We start from the raw sequence: 20903 nt of genomic DNA, 5'->3' as shown, positions 1-20903 counted from the left end.
CATTTTTGGTGTTAGCTCCTGCCTGTGCCTTGCAGATTAGCCTTTTTGAAATAATTTTGACTGACAGTCTGCTAATGAGACAAACATAATTAGTAGCTTGTTTTTTTTCTAAATTTAGGGACAAGTACAAGAAGCAAATGACTGAGCTGTTCGAAAAGGGACCGAAATCCGACAACAATACAATCATTATGCCACGCACTCGTATCCTCTACTGTCGCAAATCCGACAACAACTTCGACAAGAGCGAGTTTGACGACAAAAACTTCGAATTCCGCGACTTAAGTCAAATGTCAAGCTTGCTGAAGTTTGAGCAGAAAATTTTGGGCGGAGAGTACAAAGGTCTTATTCCGGATCCCAAAGAAGCGTTTCTGGATCCCCACAACATGAACCACTTTTTGCCTGATATTTCGACCAGTTTTTCCAAAAGTCAAGGTCAAATAACGTATTACACTGACACGAAAGCCACGAGCGGGACCCGAAAGGCGGAAACAAAAACTGGAACCTTGCCAGTTTCGAATACTGGCTTCACTTACAAAAGAACAGACTCGCTTAGTTCAAACACAAGATAAAATTTTTACTTTTGATCACGAAGCTTGAGTGAAACATGTGAATAAATTTTGTATTGGCATTTTTGGCATCTTAGGTATATTTTCCTTCAAACTTGATTGATTAATTGGTGTTATGAGTACTTATTGATATATCCATACTTAAAATACCTGTTAAAATTAAGCACTTCGTGTAGAGTTACTAATTGCTCATAATGATTTAAGCATTACTGCTAATTAAAAATTGTTTCAAAACCTTAATTTTATACGCACCAGTGGTTGGATGTGTTTGGTATTCCTTGATTTCCTGAAAACCGCAGGATTAAAATGTTTAGATTAAACTTCCGATTTTGAAGCAAAGAATCCAAGATGACCTAGTAGCGCGTGAGAAAAAAAAACATAACCAACATTTTTACTACAAGTGCCGGTAACATTAGCCGATGCGTAATTTCTCCCAGCGGTTGTGGCGGCTGTTATATTACGTAATCTGTTAATGAAGTATTGTTCAGGTTGAGTAGCCTTGACTTTGGAAAATCGGCTGGAACCGCAATTATGTCCCATATTTCACAATGTTGTACAATTATTCACTAGTTATCAAAACTGCATCCATTGTTGCAAATACTTTAATCCTAAAATCCGCGTTAGCGGTTCCATAACTTCTATTTTAATAACCCTAAACCGCATCTCATAACCTTGGACTTTACTTCCATTACTGTTCTATAAATAGAGAGGCGTGAATGAGCATTTTAGCAGTCGGGGTCAATGACTCATTAGGACGGAAGATGTTATCGCGTTCACGCGCATCCAAATCAGTTCACAGCTTTTCGGTCAGTTACGACTTCAAATTCGAGTCGACTTCAAACCGTTTCCTCAAACACGTCGAATTCATTCAATCTTTTTCATTTCAAAGCAACTTTTTGGCGCTAAAAATGAGTCTACTCAGATTTCCGTAAACACCTGGGACTGAGACTCAATTACCGAAAGCGACGGAATATTGGTCAGCTTGATTACAGGTGTGCATTTGAGACGTTCATTTGATTAGTTTCGACTTTCATTAATCAGCCGCGCTAACTCGAGTAAAAGTTATAATAGTAGAACAAACGAGTCATCGGAGTATCCAGTGGCTTTCGGCCAATTATAATTGAACTTGAGCCTTGTTTAAACAGAGTTTCACTACAACGATAACTCAACATTGATTGATAAAGAACTGCCACATTTCATTAAACCACTTTATACTTCATCTTGGTGCCAAAAGAGAAGCCAAATTATCTAACTCTAAACTTACCAGTTAAAACTGGTCCAGCAGCACCGCCACGCTACACTACTTTACCTATTAGTCACTGCCCTACACTACTACTAACCAACGGCCTTGAATCAGCAGAGTCCAGTCGCATTACACCTGGTGTCCAAAAACTACAACAACTCTTTTAGCTGGGACTACTTTAAAGCGACATTAGTTGAGGAGTGAGCCCAAAGGAGAAGATGCCCAACTTTTTCCTGCTGAAGAAGAGGAAGAAGGAGTATGACTTGGAGGAGGAGAGGCGACACTTCCAGGAGTCCCTGAGGGGGTCGGCGGAAGGGAGGGGGAGGACTTCCTACGAGGTCTACAGGACAGAACAAGCAGAACAGCCGCCACAGTCTACGACAGTCGGTGAGTACAATGAGCGGGCCAACTGGTAATAAGACACCTTACAAGCATTTTGATTTTGAAACTTTTTGAAACCTAGACCTTATTTAGACCTTGAAACTGATGTCAACTTATCTCCTATATATAATTAGTTCATAGGTACTACAATCACAATTTAGTCATAACCTAGATCCATAGTCGAAATCTAGATCCATAATCATGACTCAATGCATCTTAACTGCAACCCCAAGTTTGTAAAAAAAGATAAAAAGCGTGACAGAATTGTCAACTTTTTGACCACGAAGAATCAAAAATGAACTGACCACTGATTGAATTTATTATATGGGTGGATATTCTTTACTAGTAATCATAAGGGAACACATTTTGAAAGTTTCTACAAAAGTCCCCATATCTTACTCAAGTTATGGTCACAGGTTACCTGATTAATCAAATGTACAATAGCTTATCCATCACTTAGCCTAATTCAGAAGTAATATCATGAACATCGGCAAAAACTACGACGCTTCATTCAAACCATAAGTATGAACAAACGACATCCATAAGTATGAACAAACAAACGACATAAGTATGAACAAACAACAACGCAAAGAACCGTTTTTTTAACAAAATTTCCCCATAATTTTGCCCATTTCTCAGTTTTTTGTAACGACCTTTCTCCTGGCTTTGAAAATGACAAGCACAGGCAATAAGTATTTTTAAATCACCGATTACATTTCGAAGCTCTTCCGAAAACGTGGAAGAGATCTTACTTATCTCTAACGTTTGCCGAAAACTTCTACGTTTTGCCGCTGACAACATACCATCGAAAAAGTTTTCATGTCCTTGGTATGACTTTTAATTCAAAAAGTCACTTAACTATTATTTATTCATAGCTTTTTAAGTTAGCAGTTATGAACAAAAATCAAGTTTCAGCTCGTTTCGAACAAAAAACAACGTTTTGTTTTTTCAGATTTAGCATTGAATTGCAAAGTAAAATATATTTTTAAGATGTTCAACTAAACAACTCTACAAGTGATCAAAAACATAATACAAACAGCATTTTTTAACAGCATGTTTGGAAAGTCTAAGCTGCGTTTCAAAAATTTTGGTTGATTTGTTCTTATCAGATGTGAAATTTGCACAATGACAGGCGCTATATTGACAGAATGACCTAACTTTTGAAACCTCATTACGTAGCTCTTACGTAACATGTCCGGGTCTCAAACAATTTGGATGTTTTTAATCCCTTGGACAAATTTGGTGCAAAATTATCAATTGGGCGCAAATAAGTTGGCATTGCTGAAACATGGCCGGTACGATTTATCGCACTAACTCGGCTCGGTCACAAGGAAACAACAAATAAAAATGTTTACCTTTTGCAGAACCTACATAGGGTGTGTGTGTGTGTAAGTGTAGTAGTATATGTGTAGTTTTAGGTCATTTTAAACCATTTTTGAAACGTTTTGTGAAGTCAAACTTCAAACTATTTTTTGGTTTTTACGTAAAGAAAGTTTGGCTTTGAGAAGATTTGCATCGAAAACTTTTTTTAAATGTTGTACTAGGCAAGTAATTTATGATAAACTTGATTTCAAAAATATTCACAGAATCGAATAAAACTGCAAATTAAGTCATCGATAATCCCACTAAAAACACAAGTGAAGTGACTTTTTAACAGAAGTCACTTTGATCCCGCGTGCTAAATAACACAATCATCAATCACTCTCTAAGCGCTAAGCAACCATCTAGCAATTAAACCAACCATCAAGTAACATCACTTTATTGCGAAAAAACTAACCGTTGTAGTTCTTGATGCTCCAATCTGACGACTCTGGTTAGTAACCGATTTTAATAAGTTAGAAGTTGTCAGAAAAAGTCACATAGATACAACTCATTTCCTGAAACTCATTACAAACTCATCTCATCTCATTTCAAAAATACCTGGTTTTTGCAACAACTATATCGCAAAATGGCAGTGAGTTTTTTCATTCATCTAAGCTTTTTTTCAATTGTGCTGAAACTCAAAAAAAAGTTAAGCACCATAATAACCTAAAACAAAAAAATGCGAAACAAGACTGGTTATTGATAGAATACAGTTAATTTAATAGTTTTTTCCAGCCATTTTATTAGCATGAAAAAGTAACAAGAAAACAAAAGTATTTTGACTGTAATCAACGCTTGTTTTTTTATACGGAATGAGTTGACATTCTCAGTTTTTTCATACCTTTAAAAAATTTTAAATAAATTTTTTCAAAATAAATTTATTTCTTAATATCTACTTCATTGCTTCTCCGTCCACGTTTTTCCTTCTTGTTCGACTCATTATCGAGAGTGTTTCTTTTTTGATGAGATAGTGTTGTTGTTTTTTAGATAGCTCCACTTGTATGCCAGAGAAGAGAGTTCGAGATGCCTCCACCCAGTGTGAGTTGTTGGATCTGGAAGCCCTACTCCGGCAGAAACTGGCACAGGTCAGTGTTCTCTCGTGTAATCTTTTCACAACCTTAGAACTCCTTTGGTATGGTCCTGTTAAAAACCATCTAGCAGTATGATCCAAAAAAAGCTGCAAATGGTCCCAAATAAAATGCAGACAGAAAAGTATTTTAAAGTAAGCTTCTAAGTTTTGCCGATGAAATGATTTTTTTTGATCATTTCAGTTTAAAGAAAACTTCTGAGGCAAAATAAAAAACAAATTCCATGCTTTTGTTTTGTTATCATCCACTTGAAGTACCTCATTTTTATTTCAAGTGGTCTCGGAATCGCACTTATAAACGAAAACCACACCCTTTCTATCCCACTTTTAAAATCCCAGTCTCATATTTCTCGTTGTCATGAAAATCTGAAGAAAGGACCTGACCTAAGATCTCTTGAAATGAGACCAAAAAGTAATGAGAGAAACAAATTAACAGAAACGCAGATAGAGATAGACAGAATAGAGCGAATCGTTGTTTGCTCAAAATCTCACCCTCTCTCTCTCTCTCTCTCTCTCTCTCTCTTCTCTCGATATATCTTATTAGAATCGGACATCGTTCGCCAACTGGTTTAGCTACTGTTATGTTTATCATTGAGTAGTCAGCCCAAATATGAAGAGATCTTACTCCCTCAAAATCAAACATTCATCGAGTCCACAATGTCCGAATAAGAGAGAACAGGCTGCTGCTAAATCAGCCAACACTTCAACTACGTGACACTCCTAGAAGCAGACATAAATCCAGAGTTCTATTGACAGAAATGCAGAGATCTCAAAGAGTTGTCGTATAACAAAGACACAGTTATTTAACAAGAATGCTATCAGGCAAAAGCTAAACATACTAACAATTGTCATCAATGAGGTTTGAGATACCTATTAACATCTTTAGAAAGTGTCTACATGAAATGCATCTTAGTAAATTAAGTCAGTCTGCTCTTTAGGTTGTCGATCTAGAGACCAGACCTCAATTTGGGGTCTCTAGGTCAGTTTACCCAACGGATCTTGTTTGCATGGAGCACTTAATCATCCTATGATTTGATTGCTCAAGTTACTTTGGCATATTGGTGCGAACGCGATTCTAGTCTCAGTAATTATGGTTGGCTGCTCGGGTCAATAACCGATTCTAGTCCTGATAATTTGTCATTCGCTTGATGGCAAAAAAGCCATATTGGTAAAAAATAGAAATGACGTTGTGAAACTCAAGAAACATAACGTACCACCACACAACGTTTCACCAGATGAAATTACAGATTGATAAACGTTAAAATTCAAAAACTGTATCTATCATTTTTATATACATCATTCTAAAATTGAAGTTTGAATTTTTTGACGTTTTTACTTTGTAAACTATACGGCGGCTGCAACGGTAAATTTAGTCAGACCAACAAAATGTCATAAATGATTCGTAATCGAACATTAAATAAGAAAACGAGATGCAAGACTTTGTGATGATACTTGTCTTAAACTGTTATAGCAAATATAACAAATATAACTTCTATACTTTGACTCCTTGCTGTTTTGATAGTTGAGTCCAGTAGATAAGATCGAAAGTATTTGAAAAATGTACCAAATAAGACTGTTTTGGAGCCATTTTCTCTCATCAGTTATGTTTGCTCTGCTTTCGTGTCTTCGAGTTTTGTCATTTATAATCCGGATCTCATCACCCAAATAAATGATAGCAGCTGATGGTCTAAGCGGTCAATTTTTGAACGTTATCAACCGCCGCGAAAATAATAGAAACTTTCTTCATAACTTGATTGATTACAACAATCCGAACGATTAAAATTATAGACCAGTTACGCTCTCGTTGTTTCGCTCATTCGCGCACTTGTTGTCGCGAGTCGCCGAAGTACACGTTACACCTTGACGACGATACCAACAGTCCATTACGCGAAAATTTATTACTATATTGTATATAATAGTAATATTTTTTGAGCTGTTCGATTTTTCTTGTTTTCGTTACAAACTTAAATTAATTAACAGTTTTACTTGCTGTTTGCTCTTACTCGCTGTCATTAATCTCTTCAAGTTGAACATTTTTGTTCGAATTTATTGAAAATTACAGTTTGCGGTGGCGTTGTTGATTAATATGAAAAACTTCGGTCATTATCGTGAGCCGGTGTTCGCCGATCCAGACTTCCTCCTTAAGAGATCCAGGAACAGCAGCGCAATTCAGCCAGTGGACGTTATCAGAACTAAAGTAAATTCGAGCCGCCTATTGAGTTTTTTAGCAGCTAAACCGGAAAATTTTTGACATTTTCGAGAGAAATTTTTCCGAGTAATCTAAATGACTTTTCAGATTACAAAATAGTAATTGTAGGTGTCGGTTGCCTAATTTCAATAAACAACTATTTTAAAAACTCATTAGTCAATTTTAACTTTCCGATTTTGATTTTAGATTTTGCGACTAGATAGTCTCAAGAAGAATGGCGAATGTCTCGAGGAATTGTTTCAACATTGCTCCGACCAGCAGATCGTCGGGAGAAGAGGAGATCATGGAGGTCATAAATCACCTTCGGAATCGACTGGGAGCTCCGTATCATCGGCAGCCTACCAGGCCACAGAGCACAATCTCTCGCCAGATTCAACCGAGAACCAGCCGACAGTGTTTGCGGACTCAAAACCCCTCGACTTACGAAGTGGATGCAGTTCTACGACTCCGCCCAATCTGGACTCCTTTCCAGGGTCAGCAAAGGGCACGCAAAACTCCTCAGACAGCAATCTCAACGACGAAGTGACATCTACTCGAAAACTGCCAAGTGATGAGATGAAATCACCGCGTCGACCTATGAGTTACTATGCTGCGAGCGACCCGAATAGCCCGATATCGAAGTTGCACGTAACGCCGCATATCGTCAAAAATGAAAGACCACACAGCTTGGACTTGTCCACGATCAAACAGCTTCCATTCTCGGCAATACCATCGCCAAAAATTCAACAGCAACCGATGTTCGGAACTCCTTTGAACAACCAATCTACAGCACATTCAAGTTGCCCATCAATGGGAGAGCTCTCGGTAGCCGAAAGCATCGTGCCGAAGCCACCTGCGCTTACCGCCACTCAACAACAGTATGACACTTTCGCGATGCAACGCCAAGTGTTAGCCCTTCAGCAATACTACCAGTCACTTCTGATACCTCAAATTAACACTCTCCAACCGCTGATCAGACCTCCGCCCACTGCTTTTGGTGCTCCGGTTACTAACGGAACTTCAGCGGCGTCTCTTTATCAAAACATGGCACCCAACTTCCCCAGTACAGATTTGGGATCCAGTGGAGTGTTTGGCCAAGGTTTGGATAGTTTAACTGGAGGTCCACCAGGAACATCACGAAGTCTGGATTCAATTCCCGAAGAGAAACCAATGGCCAGCAATGGGTTTGTAGGATACCCCCACAGCGAGTTCTCGAGTCCGGGAGCTGATAGTAATTTCGACAGGCAGTCACAGTCGTTAAACGCGGAGTACCAACAAGAGCAAGCACCTTTCAAGTGCCCTCATTGTAGCAAGGAGTTTGCTTTGCAAAGGATGCTCACCCGTCATCTGAAGTGTCACAGTCCAATTAGGAGGTACCCCTGTCCCTGGTGCAAAAAAGGATTCAATGACACCTTCGACCTCAAGCGACACGTCAGAACTCACACAGGTAAGTTTGAAATTTACTGTCATCTTTGAGATAGTTGCAAAAACATCGGCTTTATTTTCCTCGCAATGAAAAAAAAATTCAACATTTTTATAGTCTCGTTCACACCGTACTTTGAGTATCAACCGAAAACATGTTTACAAAAAAAAAACTTTTTTGTATCGTAGGTCTTTTCTTACTTTCAGCAAAAATCAAACCGTTGGAACTAAAAAACAAACAAAACTTCAGCAACAGTTTTTCAGGAGCTACCGAGATCATTAGTTGTTCAATGATCAAATGAAAAGTATGAATGTTTTTGTGTGTTATAGGTGTACGGCCGTATAAGTGTGACTTCTGCTCCAAATGTTTCACCCAAAGGTGTTCTCTGGAGTCTCATCTGGCCAAAGTGCACGATGTCAAACAGAGTTTCAAGTTCAAGGAGCGCAGGTCGAAGCTGTTTGTGTGCGAGGTAAGACAGAGTACAGTCTTAAATATCAGTTTGTGAACACTCGATCAGAATTAAAGAACATCTGAATAATAAACATAATATCTTGCGACTTACCTTTTTTCATAATTTTTTTCTGAATGTTTTGATCTCGTTGTATTTAAAGGAGTTGAAGTTACACATGATAGTGCTAGTATTAGTGATGTCAGTTTAAGAATTTCGGTATGCTGGCAATTTGAAACTTGTTTAGGATTGTGGCGACACCACTACCAGCCAGGAAGAGTACCAGAAACACGTGAAGACACTTCACCCTAACTCACCCTGGCTGCTGTTCAGACGGGACCAGGACCCTAAACTGAAGATAGAAAAACTGCAGTCCCTGGGGGAGAATTTAAGCGAGTGCCCGAGTAGCAACGAAGACAGCGGCGAGCAAGGCGGCCGAAGTCGCAACTCGCCAGCCACCAGTGAGAGCATGACCTCACCGAATGAACAAGCTCAAGTCGTGGATCTCTCACCAACTTCCGAATTGGCCAATCAGAAGCCGAGCTTGGAAGTCATGACGTCATCGGGTCAATCGGCGTCCAATAAAGTATCGGTAATTGACTGCTCGTTATTGGAGTCTTCCACTTCGGCTGCTCCGATACGAATGACTCACAATGAAGTTAAGCCACAATTCTCAAGTGCTAATAACAATATCAATAACAACTCACTCAACGCTCTTTCTGCTTTTCTCCCTACCTCTGAGCTGATGAGTCAGTCGTTAGCCAATCAGATTGCTCCATTCGGCAACTTCGCACAATCTCTCGCCGTGCAAACAGCAGCCAATCAGGTGGCCTCAAGAGAACCCCAAAATTGTGACTTCGGTAGTTTGGTGCAGCAGGGCGCTGGTGGGCGACTGTCGGCTTTTGACGACGAAACTCTGCAGAACCTGGCGACTACTTTCAACCTGGGCACCTTTCAGATTCAAAGAAGTAGAAATGGAGTTCAAATGGAAACAGAAATCTAAAGTTGCCGAAATTTTTCTCAAATATTGAGAACCAATAAAACAAAAACATGCCCTCAGATGCTTGACCTCATTTTATTTGACCTCATTTTTGCAAATTTTCAATATTTTCCATTAGCCATAGATTTAGATACGGAAGAATTTAGAAATGTTAACGGCGTTTATTGCTATTTTATTTTAACAATTATTTAGATGATGTATTTGTTATGTAATTTAATAATGATTTTGAACCATTTATCAACTGATTTATCATGCATTCCATAATAGTTTAATTTGAGTTTAGTTCATTACTTTGCCTTTTCTTAATTGGACAGTTTTCCTTTCATTCATTCACTCATTCGACCATCATCCACCCACTCCATTCTGTGCCATATGTCATGTTTACTCATTATCCTCATATGGATCATTTGCTACATTCGTTTAAATCATTAACTGAGAACAACTTTGTCGTGTTAATTTGTAAATATAGTTTATGGCTATACAGAATTTTTTTTTTCATAATTGAGCGCTGACACGCTAGGTTAAATAAGTTTTTTTAAGAGAAAAAATTGTGATTTGGGATATTCTTAACAATTTTCGACCAATCAAAATGCAGCAAAATTAAAATTCTCAATACAAAGCTCTAGTGCTAACTTGCTGTATTTACTCAGAGGGGTGGAGATTCTTAAGTAGATACCATAGGGTGGGGGTGGAGATTGTTACACGTAGCGTGATTGGTTTCAGGGTTTGAAAAGCCCTGTCATACCGTCAACTCCTCGGGGTATGAACAGTTGGTTATTGAATCCGTATGGATAGATAAACAGATAATATCGAGCTGAGAGAGATAAGATAAAACAACTTGTTTTCGTAAGCGTTAATTATTCTCTGAACCGTAGTTCTCGTCAGACGCCGTTCTCGTATCAAGGTCAATCGACCAGTACACATTAATGTTATATAATATCAAAACATAAATGATATATAAACACATAATAAGTTTTGTATGGAGTTTTGTCTATCCATGCCGGATGACATTCCCCCTCCTCGGGAAAAATGGTAAAGTTTTATTTGAGTTTTTGAGTCCCCGTAGGACTGTTTAGCCTGTGTTGTTTATATCTCTCCTCTTTGTACTCTCATGACGTTTTCATTGATGTAATCTATTGCTCCGTGTTCTTCTTCACTAGTTAGTTGTTCGTTTTCTGGATCTTCAATATTTTTCGAATTTTCGCAACATATAACATCATTGTCCATCTTTCCGTCATCGGCCTCCGCTGGTGAAGTTAGATCAATTACCTAATCTATAACGTTTATTTTATGCTTGGGACTAATTGCCTGAATGAATTTGCGTTTTTTCGGAAAATCCCATGAATTAAAAATTTCAGGCTTGGTGATCTGGTGTTTTCTCGGGCGGTGAATCGATTTCAAAATGCTTCGTCCCTGCTTTGTTTGTGTTCTGTATAGTGTTGATTGGGATAGGGTTTCCTAAAGCTGTTGCTAAAGTCGCCTGTCGGGCTCTTGTTGATTTCCTTGTTGCGATTACAGGCGGTGTTATTTTTTGGTTTTGTCGCTTCGGTGAGGGTGAAGTATTCTCCTCCGATGTGGACGACAGATCGTCTTCTTTCTCTGGATTAGTTGTCTTCTCGGTCTCCGTTTAGAGACTCATTCCTCTTGAGGTTAGTAAGTTTCTTGTGGGCTTTCCTCCGGTTCGTTTTCCCAGTGCTCTTCTTGGGGCTGGTTTTGCTCTTCCTGGGGCTGGTTTCCTCTTCCTGGGGCTGGTTTCGTGCCCTGTCCTTGTGGTTTCTCCTGATTTGACAATTTCACTGGTAGCCCCGTTCGGGTGTCCTCCTTGAACATAGGGTGTTGTGGAGCTCGTGGATTGTTGATGTCTAAAAAACTTAAGCATGGTCCTGTTCTCCGTGCGGATTTGTATGCAACGTAAACACTCAAACGAGAAGGTCTGCAAGGTCCGTTTATTACCGGATTAGGGACAAAGGCGGTGCCACTATTCCTTAGAAGCCTTGGTTGTTTGCCAAAAGATTGTACCCAAGCAGTATGTGGTGTTTATAGGAGAATTTTTCCGTCTTTTGTTTTGTAATTTGGTTCAAATGTTTTGGGTTTTTTTCTTACTTTGGTTGCTATCCGAATGGTTTTTCGTGCCACTTGATCTAAGCGTGTTTTGATATTTTTATTGACTGTTCTTTGTACTCCCTTATATCTTACATTAAATTTGTTTTTTTTTGCTAGCTCTATAGATTCTGTATATGCACCTGTTTCTGGCTGTGGCGATGAGTGTTTGTTTTCGAGTGTCCTCGGTATTGAGTTATGCGGGACTTTTAATTGTGTCACTTTCTTGCGAATTTGTACTTGTCCTCTGACCATCTTTCGAGGTCATGCATGACTTCTGCTGGTAGCGGCGGCTTTTCAAGGTTCTTTCGATCTAAACATGCTTGTTTTGCGTTTTCCCAGTTTAAGTTATTAGGTGAGCTATTTGTGGCTATGTTTGATGATGGTGTGTTTGGTTTTCTACCCATATGTGCTTCAAAAGGAGCGATTTTTGTGACACCGTGAGGTGTAATTCTCAGCGTTTTGATTATTTCTGCGACATCCGAAGCTAATTTATATGGTGAATTTGTTTGATCTATTCTCATTACCGCTAATCTACGTTTAATTGTTTGGATCATCCGTTCAACAACCCCAATAGCTCTATGATCATCTACAGGCGCAAAAAGTAGTTTTATATTGTTTGACCTACAGAAAATTTGGAATTTTTTTGCTCGGAATGTTTGAGCTTGGTCACATCTCAATCTACGCCGTACCCCGTTATTAGAAATGTATCGTTGCATGAATTTGATTGCAATATCTGCTGTTGTGTTTGAAACAACTTTTGTTGTCGGGAACTTTGACCAATTATCTATTGCCACTAGAAAGTAAGCATCTCTATTTAGTTCGTCTGGTAGGGGCCCCGCAAAATCTAATTATACTTCCTCATTGGGTTAGAATACCGGTTCCATTTGGAATGACAAATTTTTGCCTCGGATGGGTTTTAAATGTTTACCTTGCTCCGCGCACTGTCTACAGTTTTGTGCCATCTGCACAATTGCGCGATGGATGTGCGGAAACCAGACATGTTGGCTCAGATCCAACATGGCTGCCGATCCCGGGTGTGTGAGATGAAGGCTCTCCAGTATTGTTTGTCGGAGTTGCGAAGGGATTACAATCCTTTCATCGACGAGAAGGCAGTCTTCTCGAACATGGAGGCGATTTCGTACATTGAACCAGTACTGGCCGTATGAAGCTTTGATGGCATCCCAGTCCCGCTTCTTGACGAAATTTATCAGTGGGCGCAAGTTTCTGTCGTTCTCGGTGGCGGCGGAGATGAATGGGATTCCCAGCACTTTTTGCAGTTTACGCCGAAATAAAAGCGTGTCCTCCTCCGTTTCAGTGGCTTTCTCCACAATTGCCACCACGGTGTCCATTACTTCCGTGTGACTAGCCTTGAATTGTAGTGAAGTAGTCATTGTCGGGGGTTCCACGTTGGGTGATGTTTCCTCTTGTAGACATACATTAGGATCCACGCGGCTGACATATATTCCTTGTCCCATCGGTTGAATTTCGGTGTTACTACTTGTTTGAGCTGATGTGGATGATTTCTCGTTTTCCATCTCGTTTTGCAGCGTTGTTTTTGTAGCTATTGTTGCCTGAGTTATCAGTGGCACAGTTGTTTGTGAGCTGCCTCTTTTTGTTACTGTTTTGGTGTCTCCAAAGATAATCTTTGGGAATTTTGTAGTTTTCGTTCCTGTGATCAAATTTGTTGCGTCGATCACTTTTGTGGTTGGTGGGCGCTGCGGTGATGATTTGTTTTTCTTCATTTGTTTGTCCTTTGTTGGTGGTCGTTTGTGCCACCTTGGGTCGGAGAGACTCTCTTCTCGGTCTGAAGTGTTCGTCCAATCGACCGAAACTGCACGACCGCGTGGTTTGTTTGTCTTTAAATCTTTCGGGATGAAACCGTATCTTTTCGACTCATGGTTTGGAATTTTATCGTGCTGATCAATCGCTCGTTGAGTTGAAGAATTTTTGACTGTGAGAGTGTTGACTGATTCTGAACTGAATGAAATATTGACTGATCTTGAAAAGAGTTTGAGTTAGACTGAATTCTGGTTTTGGGTAGCGATTGACCGTTGGTGGAATGTTTGGAATGTTCAGTTGTTAATTGAGCGTTTGTTCTAGCAGCTAATAGCCCTTTATTTTCCGCGCGTTTTTTGATCAGGTCATATGGTGCTTTGTTCTGATTGGCCAATTGATTTAGGATGACATTGTCAATCATTTCCAAGTTGTTTATGAATGTGGTAATTGCCGCAACTACAAATTCCTCATCATACTCGCTGGGAGGTAAGGGTAATCCAACCGGATTTCGTGACATATAGTCAATTAATCCCATTTTACTCCCTGCGAGATGTTTGATAGCAAAATGAAATGGTATTAATCTATCAATCCAGCGGTTGAGACAGCTTTGACTTGTCTTTGATCGTTCGCTGGCGTTTAATGCGCTAATTAATGCTTGATGATTAGTGATGACAGTAAAATGTTTGCCGTACAAAAAATTTTTAAAATGCTCGATTGCCCAAACAACCCCTAGTAATTCTAACTCATTCACTGAATATTTCTCCTCGAGGGAATTTAAGAAACGTGACGCATATGCTATAGCTACCCAACCTCCTGTTGAATGTTGCTCTAACGCTGCACCTAAACTTGTATTAGATGCGTCACAGACAATGCGAGTTTCTAGATGTTGATCAAAATGTTTTTTTTATGTGATTTTTGCCACGAGTTGTATAATGTTTTTAAAAGCTGAGTTGTGTTCCGGTAACCAATTAACAGGTCTGCTCTTTTCAACGTTTCTTAGTAACGGTCTCAAGACTGCTGCTGTTTGTGCTAAATTTGGTATATATCTTGTAAGGTGATGAATTGACCCCATGAAACTTTTGAGTTATTTAAATGTTTTGGGAGGCGATAATTTTTCACTTGCCTCGGTTTTCCTTATGAGTGGTTTGGTTCCCTCACTATTGATGGTATAGCCCAACCACTCAACTTGTTTGCATGCGAATTTACAATGGTCCAACAAATTTTCAAGATTCTCCTCGTTGAGTTTTGTTTGCACCGTCTGGAGTTTTTGTCGATGAGACTCGAGTGTTCCTTTTGTTATGATTAGATTATCATCAAGGTATGCATATGTATTGCTGCAATCTGTGAGTGTCAGATCCACTGCTTTTTGGAACTCTGTTGGCATATCCGTAAGACCGTAAAATCCTGTTTGGAATTGATATGTTCCGGTGGCATTTCCCCCAATTAGACTGAAGTTGCATTGTTCTCGTGTTGTTTTATCCAACGCGATTTGTGAATATGCGTATCGCAGATCAAGTGTTCTGAATAGTGTTTGGTCCGATTTGTCGGACTTCACTACATGTGCGATATTGTCCAGCAGGAGATCTTTGTTTGGCATCTGATATTGGTTTTTGTGTATATTTTGTTAATTTTCTTCGAATCCAGTGCTAGTTTAATCGTTTGGTCCTTTTTGACCGTGAGAACTATTGGACTGATAAATTGTTTGTCTGAGCACTTATCGAGTTCAATAATATTTTTTTGGTCAATCAACTTGTTTAGTTCAGCTTCAATTCTTTCTTGTAAATGTATGAGTATGCGTCTGCCCTTTTGTTGTATTGGCTCAAAGTCCTTGTTGAATTGCGTTCTCATTACGTGATGTTTTGACATTCCGATACGTACGCATAGTTGTTGAAAAATATCTCTGACCCATTGTTTAGTCTCATGGTTCGAATCGTCGTTCTAATGTACGTTAAGTACCTTTTGAGTTGGTTTGTCCTGAATTAGTTTGATGCCAATGCTTGGTAGTAGATTTCGTCCTAATATATTGGCTTTTTGGTTGTCCACTATAATGAACGGAGCTGTTTGAACTTTCCACCCCCCAGACTCAATCGTTAGTATCAGTCTTCCTTTAAGTTGGATATATTCGCCATTATAACACGCTAAATTTCTAGCTGTATCCTCCGGGGGAATAATTTTGAATATTGCCGATGTGTTGTTTTGTTGTAATCGTTGTGCCGTCTTTTCGTTTAGACAGGACATTGGGCTACCTGAGTCAGCAATTGCGAATAATTCTGTTGTATTCGTTTTCAATTTGACAATGTGTCCATTCATATTGTCTTCTGATATTGCTTTTGTGTCCTTAATCTCAAATGATTACGAAATTGCCATTACCGAGAAATCGTCTTTTTGGTAATTTTCCCAACCATTGTTTGTGGTGAACTCTGCGTAAGCCACTGGGTCGGTATCCGTCCCCGTGCTCTCTATTTCTGTTTCTTCTTGTTGTTCCTCATCGATGTTGCCGAGATAATTGACGTTTGTGGATCGACAAACTTTTGCAAAATGTCTACGTTTTGCGCATTTAGAGCAAAGTTTGTCATTGGCCGGACAATATTGTAGATGGTTTGGACCATATTGATTTCCAAATTTGAAACATTGTTTTGAATTTGTGTTTCGTTGTTGTTGTTGTTGATATTGTTGACCCCTTGTGTTTTGTGATCCACGTGGATATTGACGACCGCGAAAATTTCCCCGGCCTCGTTGATTATTCTGGTTATATTGTTGATTTTGTCTGCCACGTGTCTTGACATAATGTATTGGTTCTTGTTTTGGGGTCGTAACTGTTTGCCCCCCATTTGGATTTACTTTCATTGTGCGGCTGTGTTCAATTCCCTTTTCGCGTCGAATCGCGTATTCATAAACCTCCTGCGGCGTACGTGTTTGGGCTAATAGTTCTTCTGCAATTTTCTCATTGTTCATGTGAGCGGTAAACATGTCCCTTATCCACTCACTTTCTCGGTCGCGCAATCAGCCCGCGAAGCTAATTCCAGGAGGTCAGCGTGGAACTGTTCTAAACTTTCCGATTTCTTTAGTTTTCGACAAATGAAGTTATATCTTTCAAACGCTATTATCCGTGTCATGACGAATATATCTTCCAAAACAGTCATGAATTGTTGTGTAGACACCGTATGTAATTGCATATTCGGTCATTTTTGTTATGTTTGACGTTGTCCTCCGGCGCCGAGACACAGGAAGAGGTAGCTGCGTACTTTTGCGTCTGCTTCATCCCATCTGAATGAATTACATAGTACCCCTCTTTCCCGCGCATTTATCAGTGATTTCAACCTCGTATACTGGCTCAGTTGGTTCAACAAGTGTTGGGCGGGCTCGTAATAGATTTCTAATTTCGATACCGTCTTTAGCGAATACTACCATTTCTAATATGGCCGCCCATTTTGTCCACTCCAGTGGAGGTTCCGCTGATGCTCGTTCCCAAAAAGAGTTTATGTTAAAGGGATTTTTCGAAAATCCTGGTGGCTTCGCCATGTCATACCGTCAACTCCTCGAGGTATGAACAGTTGGTTATTGAATCCGTATGAATAGATAAACAGATAATATTGAGCTGAGAGAGATAAGTTAAAACAACTTGTTTTCGTAAGCGTAAATTATTCTCTGAACCGTAGTTCTCGTCAGAGGCCGTTCTCGTATCAGGGTCAATCGACCAGTACACATTAATGTTATATAATATCAAATCATAAATGGTATATAAAAACATAATAATTTTTGGATGGAGTTTTGTCTATCCATGCCGGATGACAAGCCCATTCGAGTTATGGAAGGGCCATAATATTGCTATAGCTGTCGATTTCGAAACGGTTTTCAAAACTCAAACCTTCATCGGCTCTTTTTCCTTTTCCCCCCACCTGCAAATTTTTGTAATTCAAATTGCTGTTCACACTGTCCAAATTTCATGAAAATTGACATGCAGACTAATTAGACAATGGCAAATTTGATTTTTGATTTTCATAATCAACCTTGTAAATCCACCCCTTTAACCACAAAATTGATGCTTGTTTGAGGTGGGGGGGGGGGGGGGGGAGGAAAAAGAGCCCCTTTATCTTAAGCCTAGGATCTACTTGAGTTTTGATTACGACTCAGCGAAAATTCTACGTAAAGGCTTACTTTTGAAATAAATTTGTTAAATGAAACCGACAACAATGACACGGTTAACCGTCAAATATGAACATCCGCGGTGGAGAAGCAACTTTCAGGCGAAAACAAAAAAAATCCTATACAATTTTGATCAAAAAACATCAAAACTCAAAACTATATTGCACAGTCGCATAAAAAACAATAGTTTTTAAGAGTCGATGAACGCTATTTCATGATTTCTTTTTAAGTTTTGTTGATTTCCTCTGCTAAAATGAAGGTAAACTCTGCTATCGAACATCAAAAAGGGCAAAAGTCACGAAAACATGATCGACTTCTCGTTTTGAGAGTGGAGTTTGATTCTCAGGTTTCACAGAGTAATAAAAAATGTTTCTATTGATCAAGTTTTCTCGAATAGCGCAAATTTAGTCGAGAAAGTGTGAATCATAAATTGTTCTGGAAATCTTTATATCCGGTCTTCATGATCTTTTTTTGTGCTTTTAGTCCAAATAACCTTCTCTAGACAACAATAACTCTTCTCGAACTCTTTTGTAAATCTTTTCTAAGAAGAATCTGTTCACGAAAAGATCATTTCAGGAGGAATTATAACGCAGCGTCCGCTAAAAGTAGGCATGACGAAGCCTAAATGTCTGGAATTGTGCAGTTTTTTGCTTGTAGAACCTTTGTATCTTTATAGTTTTTGTAGAGCCCATGTAATAGTTTTTGTAATCCCTGATCATTGCTTAAGATCGGAAAAACATACTGGCAGCTTTCATTAACTTCGAAATCATTCTTTTTTTGTTTATTATCGAAATGAACAGCTTATGGATTTTTTTTTGCCAAAACGTCGGCTTTTCTTATAAATGCAATGGTAGCATAATATAGCCATGATGACAAAACCTTTGTTTTCTTGTTATTTGATAGACTACCGAAAAGTAAACAAAATAATTTTTACATGAAGTCCTCATGTTCTTAACAATTTTTTCGTTCACCACAATCCTAACTAATTTTTGTTGTCTCGGCTTTTTTTTCAGAAAAATAAATATATTTTAGATCTGGACACCTTTATTGGTTTTGGTCTCCACAGTCTACGAATTAGAGTTTTTTAAGCCCAATTTTGCCATGAAACAATTACTCAGCTCAAAAACTCAAGAAAAGTGGAACATCTGCGCAAAAACTAAAAAAATGGGTTCGAAAAATCAAAATTAATAAGTTCGTTTTAAATTATAAAAAACTACGGATGAACTAATGTAGACCTCGAATAAGCACCTGGAGGTTGAGAAGGCAACGAGAAGACAGTGCAACTTCAGCTTGTAGGCGGCAGCATTACCAGTACGTACCGGTGTGAAACTGGGTAGTACGGGATAGGCAAAATGGAAATGCAGCCGGTCATGGATTCGATGCTGGGTCATTTCCCAGTGAATCATGGGTATCTGGATGTGATACTGATTACAGCAGCGAAATGGGCACAGTGCACTTTTTGCAAAGAACAATGAATGAACGGGTTTTGAGTTTTCAACCACGGGTACTATAACTGTCGAGAGGAAAGTGATATCTGTTTTGAAATGAGGAAATTTGGAAACATTAAAGATATTAGACCAATGATTGGGTCAGTCACAACAGGGCAGTTAGATACGAAGAAAAAACGATATAATTCCAAAGTAGTAATTCAATCGTTTGGTTAATAAAATTGTTACTTATTAATTTACACACGTTAAAACATCGTGAAAATAAATTGAATGGCTCCTAACAAATCTTAAATTTTATCGACTAAACAAATGTGAGCTTTTTCTCGTAAAAGTTTTTTTTTGCGTAAAAGTGAACTCAACGTTTCTGCTCCTTACTCTAATGTTCCTTAATGATGAGCAGCGATTCGAAGGTTTAGAGTTAGAGTTTCGTTGCGATTTTTGACTGATCTATCTTCTCCCAACTCAACTGATCACTGGTTTTTCCTCTATCTTATTTCTGTATGTGTCTGCCAACTGGTGTGTCCTTTTTTTGTGTTTTTCAATATTTTTGGCAAAAAATTGAACAGTATTCTAACTCAGATGGAACTAGTTCCACAGCAATAACTTTTGAGGACCCTTTCAGATTTCAGTTCACAATTTAGGAGAAGGAGGAGCGATTTTTTAACTTCCATGTCGTAAATTCAGTTTGTGCGTTATTGACGCTCTGCACCGGGGTCATTGTTGAGTCTACAAAGCATAAAGTTGAAAGTGTGTTTACGCTAGTAGAAAGCACATATGCTAGACTTATAAGTTCGCTTTAGTACAGTGATCAGCGGATCCCTAGCTTGAGGGTTCGAGCCCCATTGGGGTTGGAGTTTTTCCTAAGAGTAATAATAAGATGCCGAAATAAAGTCGGTCACAAATCAGTTTTCAATGAACTTTTCGTCTGAAACGATGTGAATAAATTGCTAAATTAAACTTATAAAAAAAAGGTCAACTCATAAAGAATTTTTGTGAGAAAGTTGCTAATCAAGTACAATTTTTTTTGTTAAAGCTCATACAATTTATTGTGTCCCGCTCATAAGTGAAACCAACAGTTTTAACCTTCCCGAGCGGAAAACCAGAAGCGCTTTTTGAGCATCTGAACCTGAAAAAACAACGTCCAAAACAAAAATTTGAGAAGCTCGTGACAATGTGAGCAGCTAAACCAGCTCTACTTGAAAATCCAGCGTTTTCTGTAGTTCACAAAACCATCATTTTTTGCAGAGTGAAACAAGCTTTGATAACTGAATCAACGAAACGAGAAAATCGAGTTCAAGTTCTTTGATTGACTCCCTACCTTGGTTTTCTCAAGTCATTAAATAATCACAAAACTAACTTCCTCCATTTCCAACGTATTTAACCTAATTTCGCCGAAATTGTTAGTACTAGTATTTCGCCGCAACGCCGTACTATTTAAACAAAAACTATTCCTACTAACTCGTATATAACCGCACTTACACGTTATCGCAACCGTACACACTCATCTTCCAAGGTTTATAAAAATGTATTAGCCATAAAAAAAAAAATTCGTTTTCGGTTTTTCTTCGTTTATAAAAACTCATCAATTCTTTATCCTAAGTTGATCACCATTGGAACAATCATATTGTCCCATACCGTCAATAATGTTCAGGAGTGTCGCCAGCTTTCTGCACCCTTCCATAAAAAATTTACACCTAACACTACAAAGAATCCTCGGTAACACTTTTAAAGC

General features: G+C 38.8%; 2 protein-coding genes across 6 annotated transcripts in view; both read left to right on the top strand.

The window, feature by feature from the left end:
* LOC134851749 (14-3-3 protein homolog 1-like) overlaps positions 1 to 20903 on the top strand; it is a 524146-nt gene that overhangs the window by 417062 nt on the left and 86181 nt on the right. The gene's annotated exons all lie outside the window — the stretch shown is intronic.
* On the top strand, positions 1553 to 10166 carry LOC134851322 (zinc finger protein 335-like). 2 transcript variants are annotated; one of them, XM_063867352.1, is made up of 5 exons: positions 1553 to 2196; positions 4540 to 4637; positions 7035 to 8274; positions 8580 to 8719; positions 8946 to 10166. In XM_063867352.1, exons 1-5 carry the CDS (start codon positions 2028 to 2030, stop codon positions 9699 to 9701), a joined length of 2403 nt encoding a protein of 800 aa, XP_063723422.1. In that variant the 5' UTR covers positions 1553 to 2027; the 3' UTR covers positions 9702 to 10166. The 2 variants fall into 2 exon arrangements, with proteins under 2 accessions (XP_063723422.1, XP_063723423.1); XM_063867353.1 differs by lacking the exons at positions 1553 to 2196; positions 4540 to 4637 and adding an exon at positions 5870 to 6836.

The sequence above is a fragment of the Symsagittifera roscoffensis genome, chromosome 7, assembly GCF_963678635.1.
Source record: "Symsagittifera roscoffensis chromosome 7, txSymRosc1.1, whole genome shotgun sequence".
Taxonomy (NCBI): domain Eukaryota; kingdom Metazoa; phylum Xenacoelomorpha; order Acoela; family Convolutidae; genus Symsagittifera; species Symsagittifera roscoffensis.
The sequence above is the reverse complement of the archived record's forward strand: the minus strand, read 5'-3'. Positions and strand labels throughout refer to the sequence as shown.

Coding starts and splice junctions, on each gene's coding strand:
- LOC134851322 (XM_063867352.1), top strand. CDS start 2,028: ATGCCCAACTTTTTCCTGCTGAAGAAGAGGAAGAAGGAGTATGACTTG. Junction 4,638..7,034: donor TCCGGCAGAAACTGGCACAG/GTCAGTGTTCTC, acceptor TTTTGATTTTAG/ATTTTGCGACTAGATAGTCT. Junction 8,720..8,945: donor CGAAGCTGTTTGTGTGCGAG/GTAAGACAGAGT, acceptor AAACTTGTTTAG/GATTGTGGCGACACCACTAC.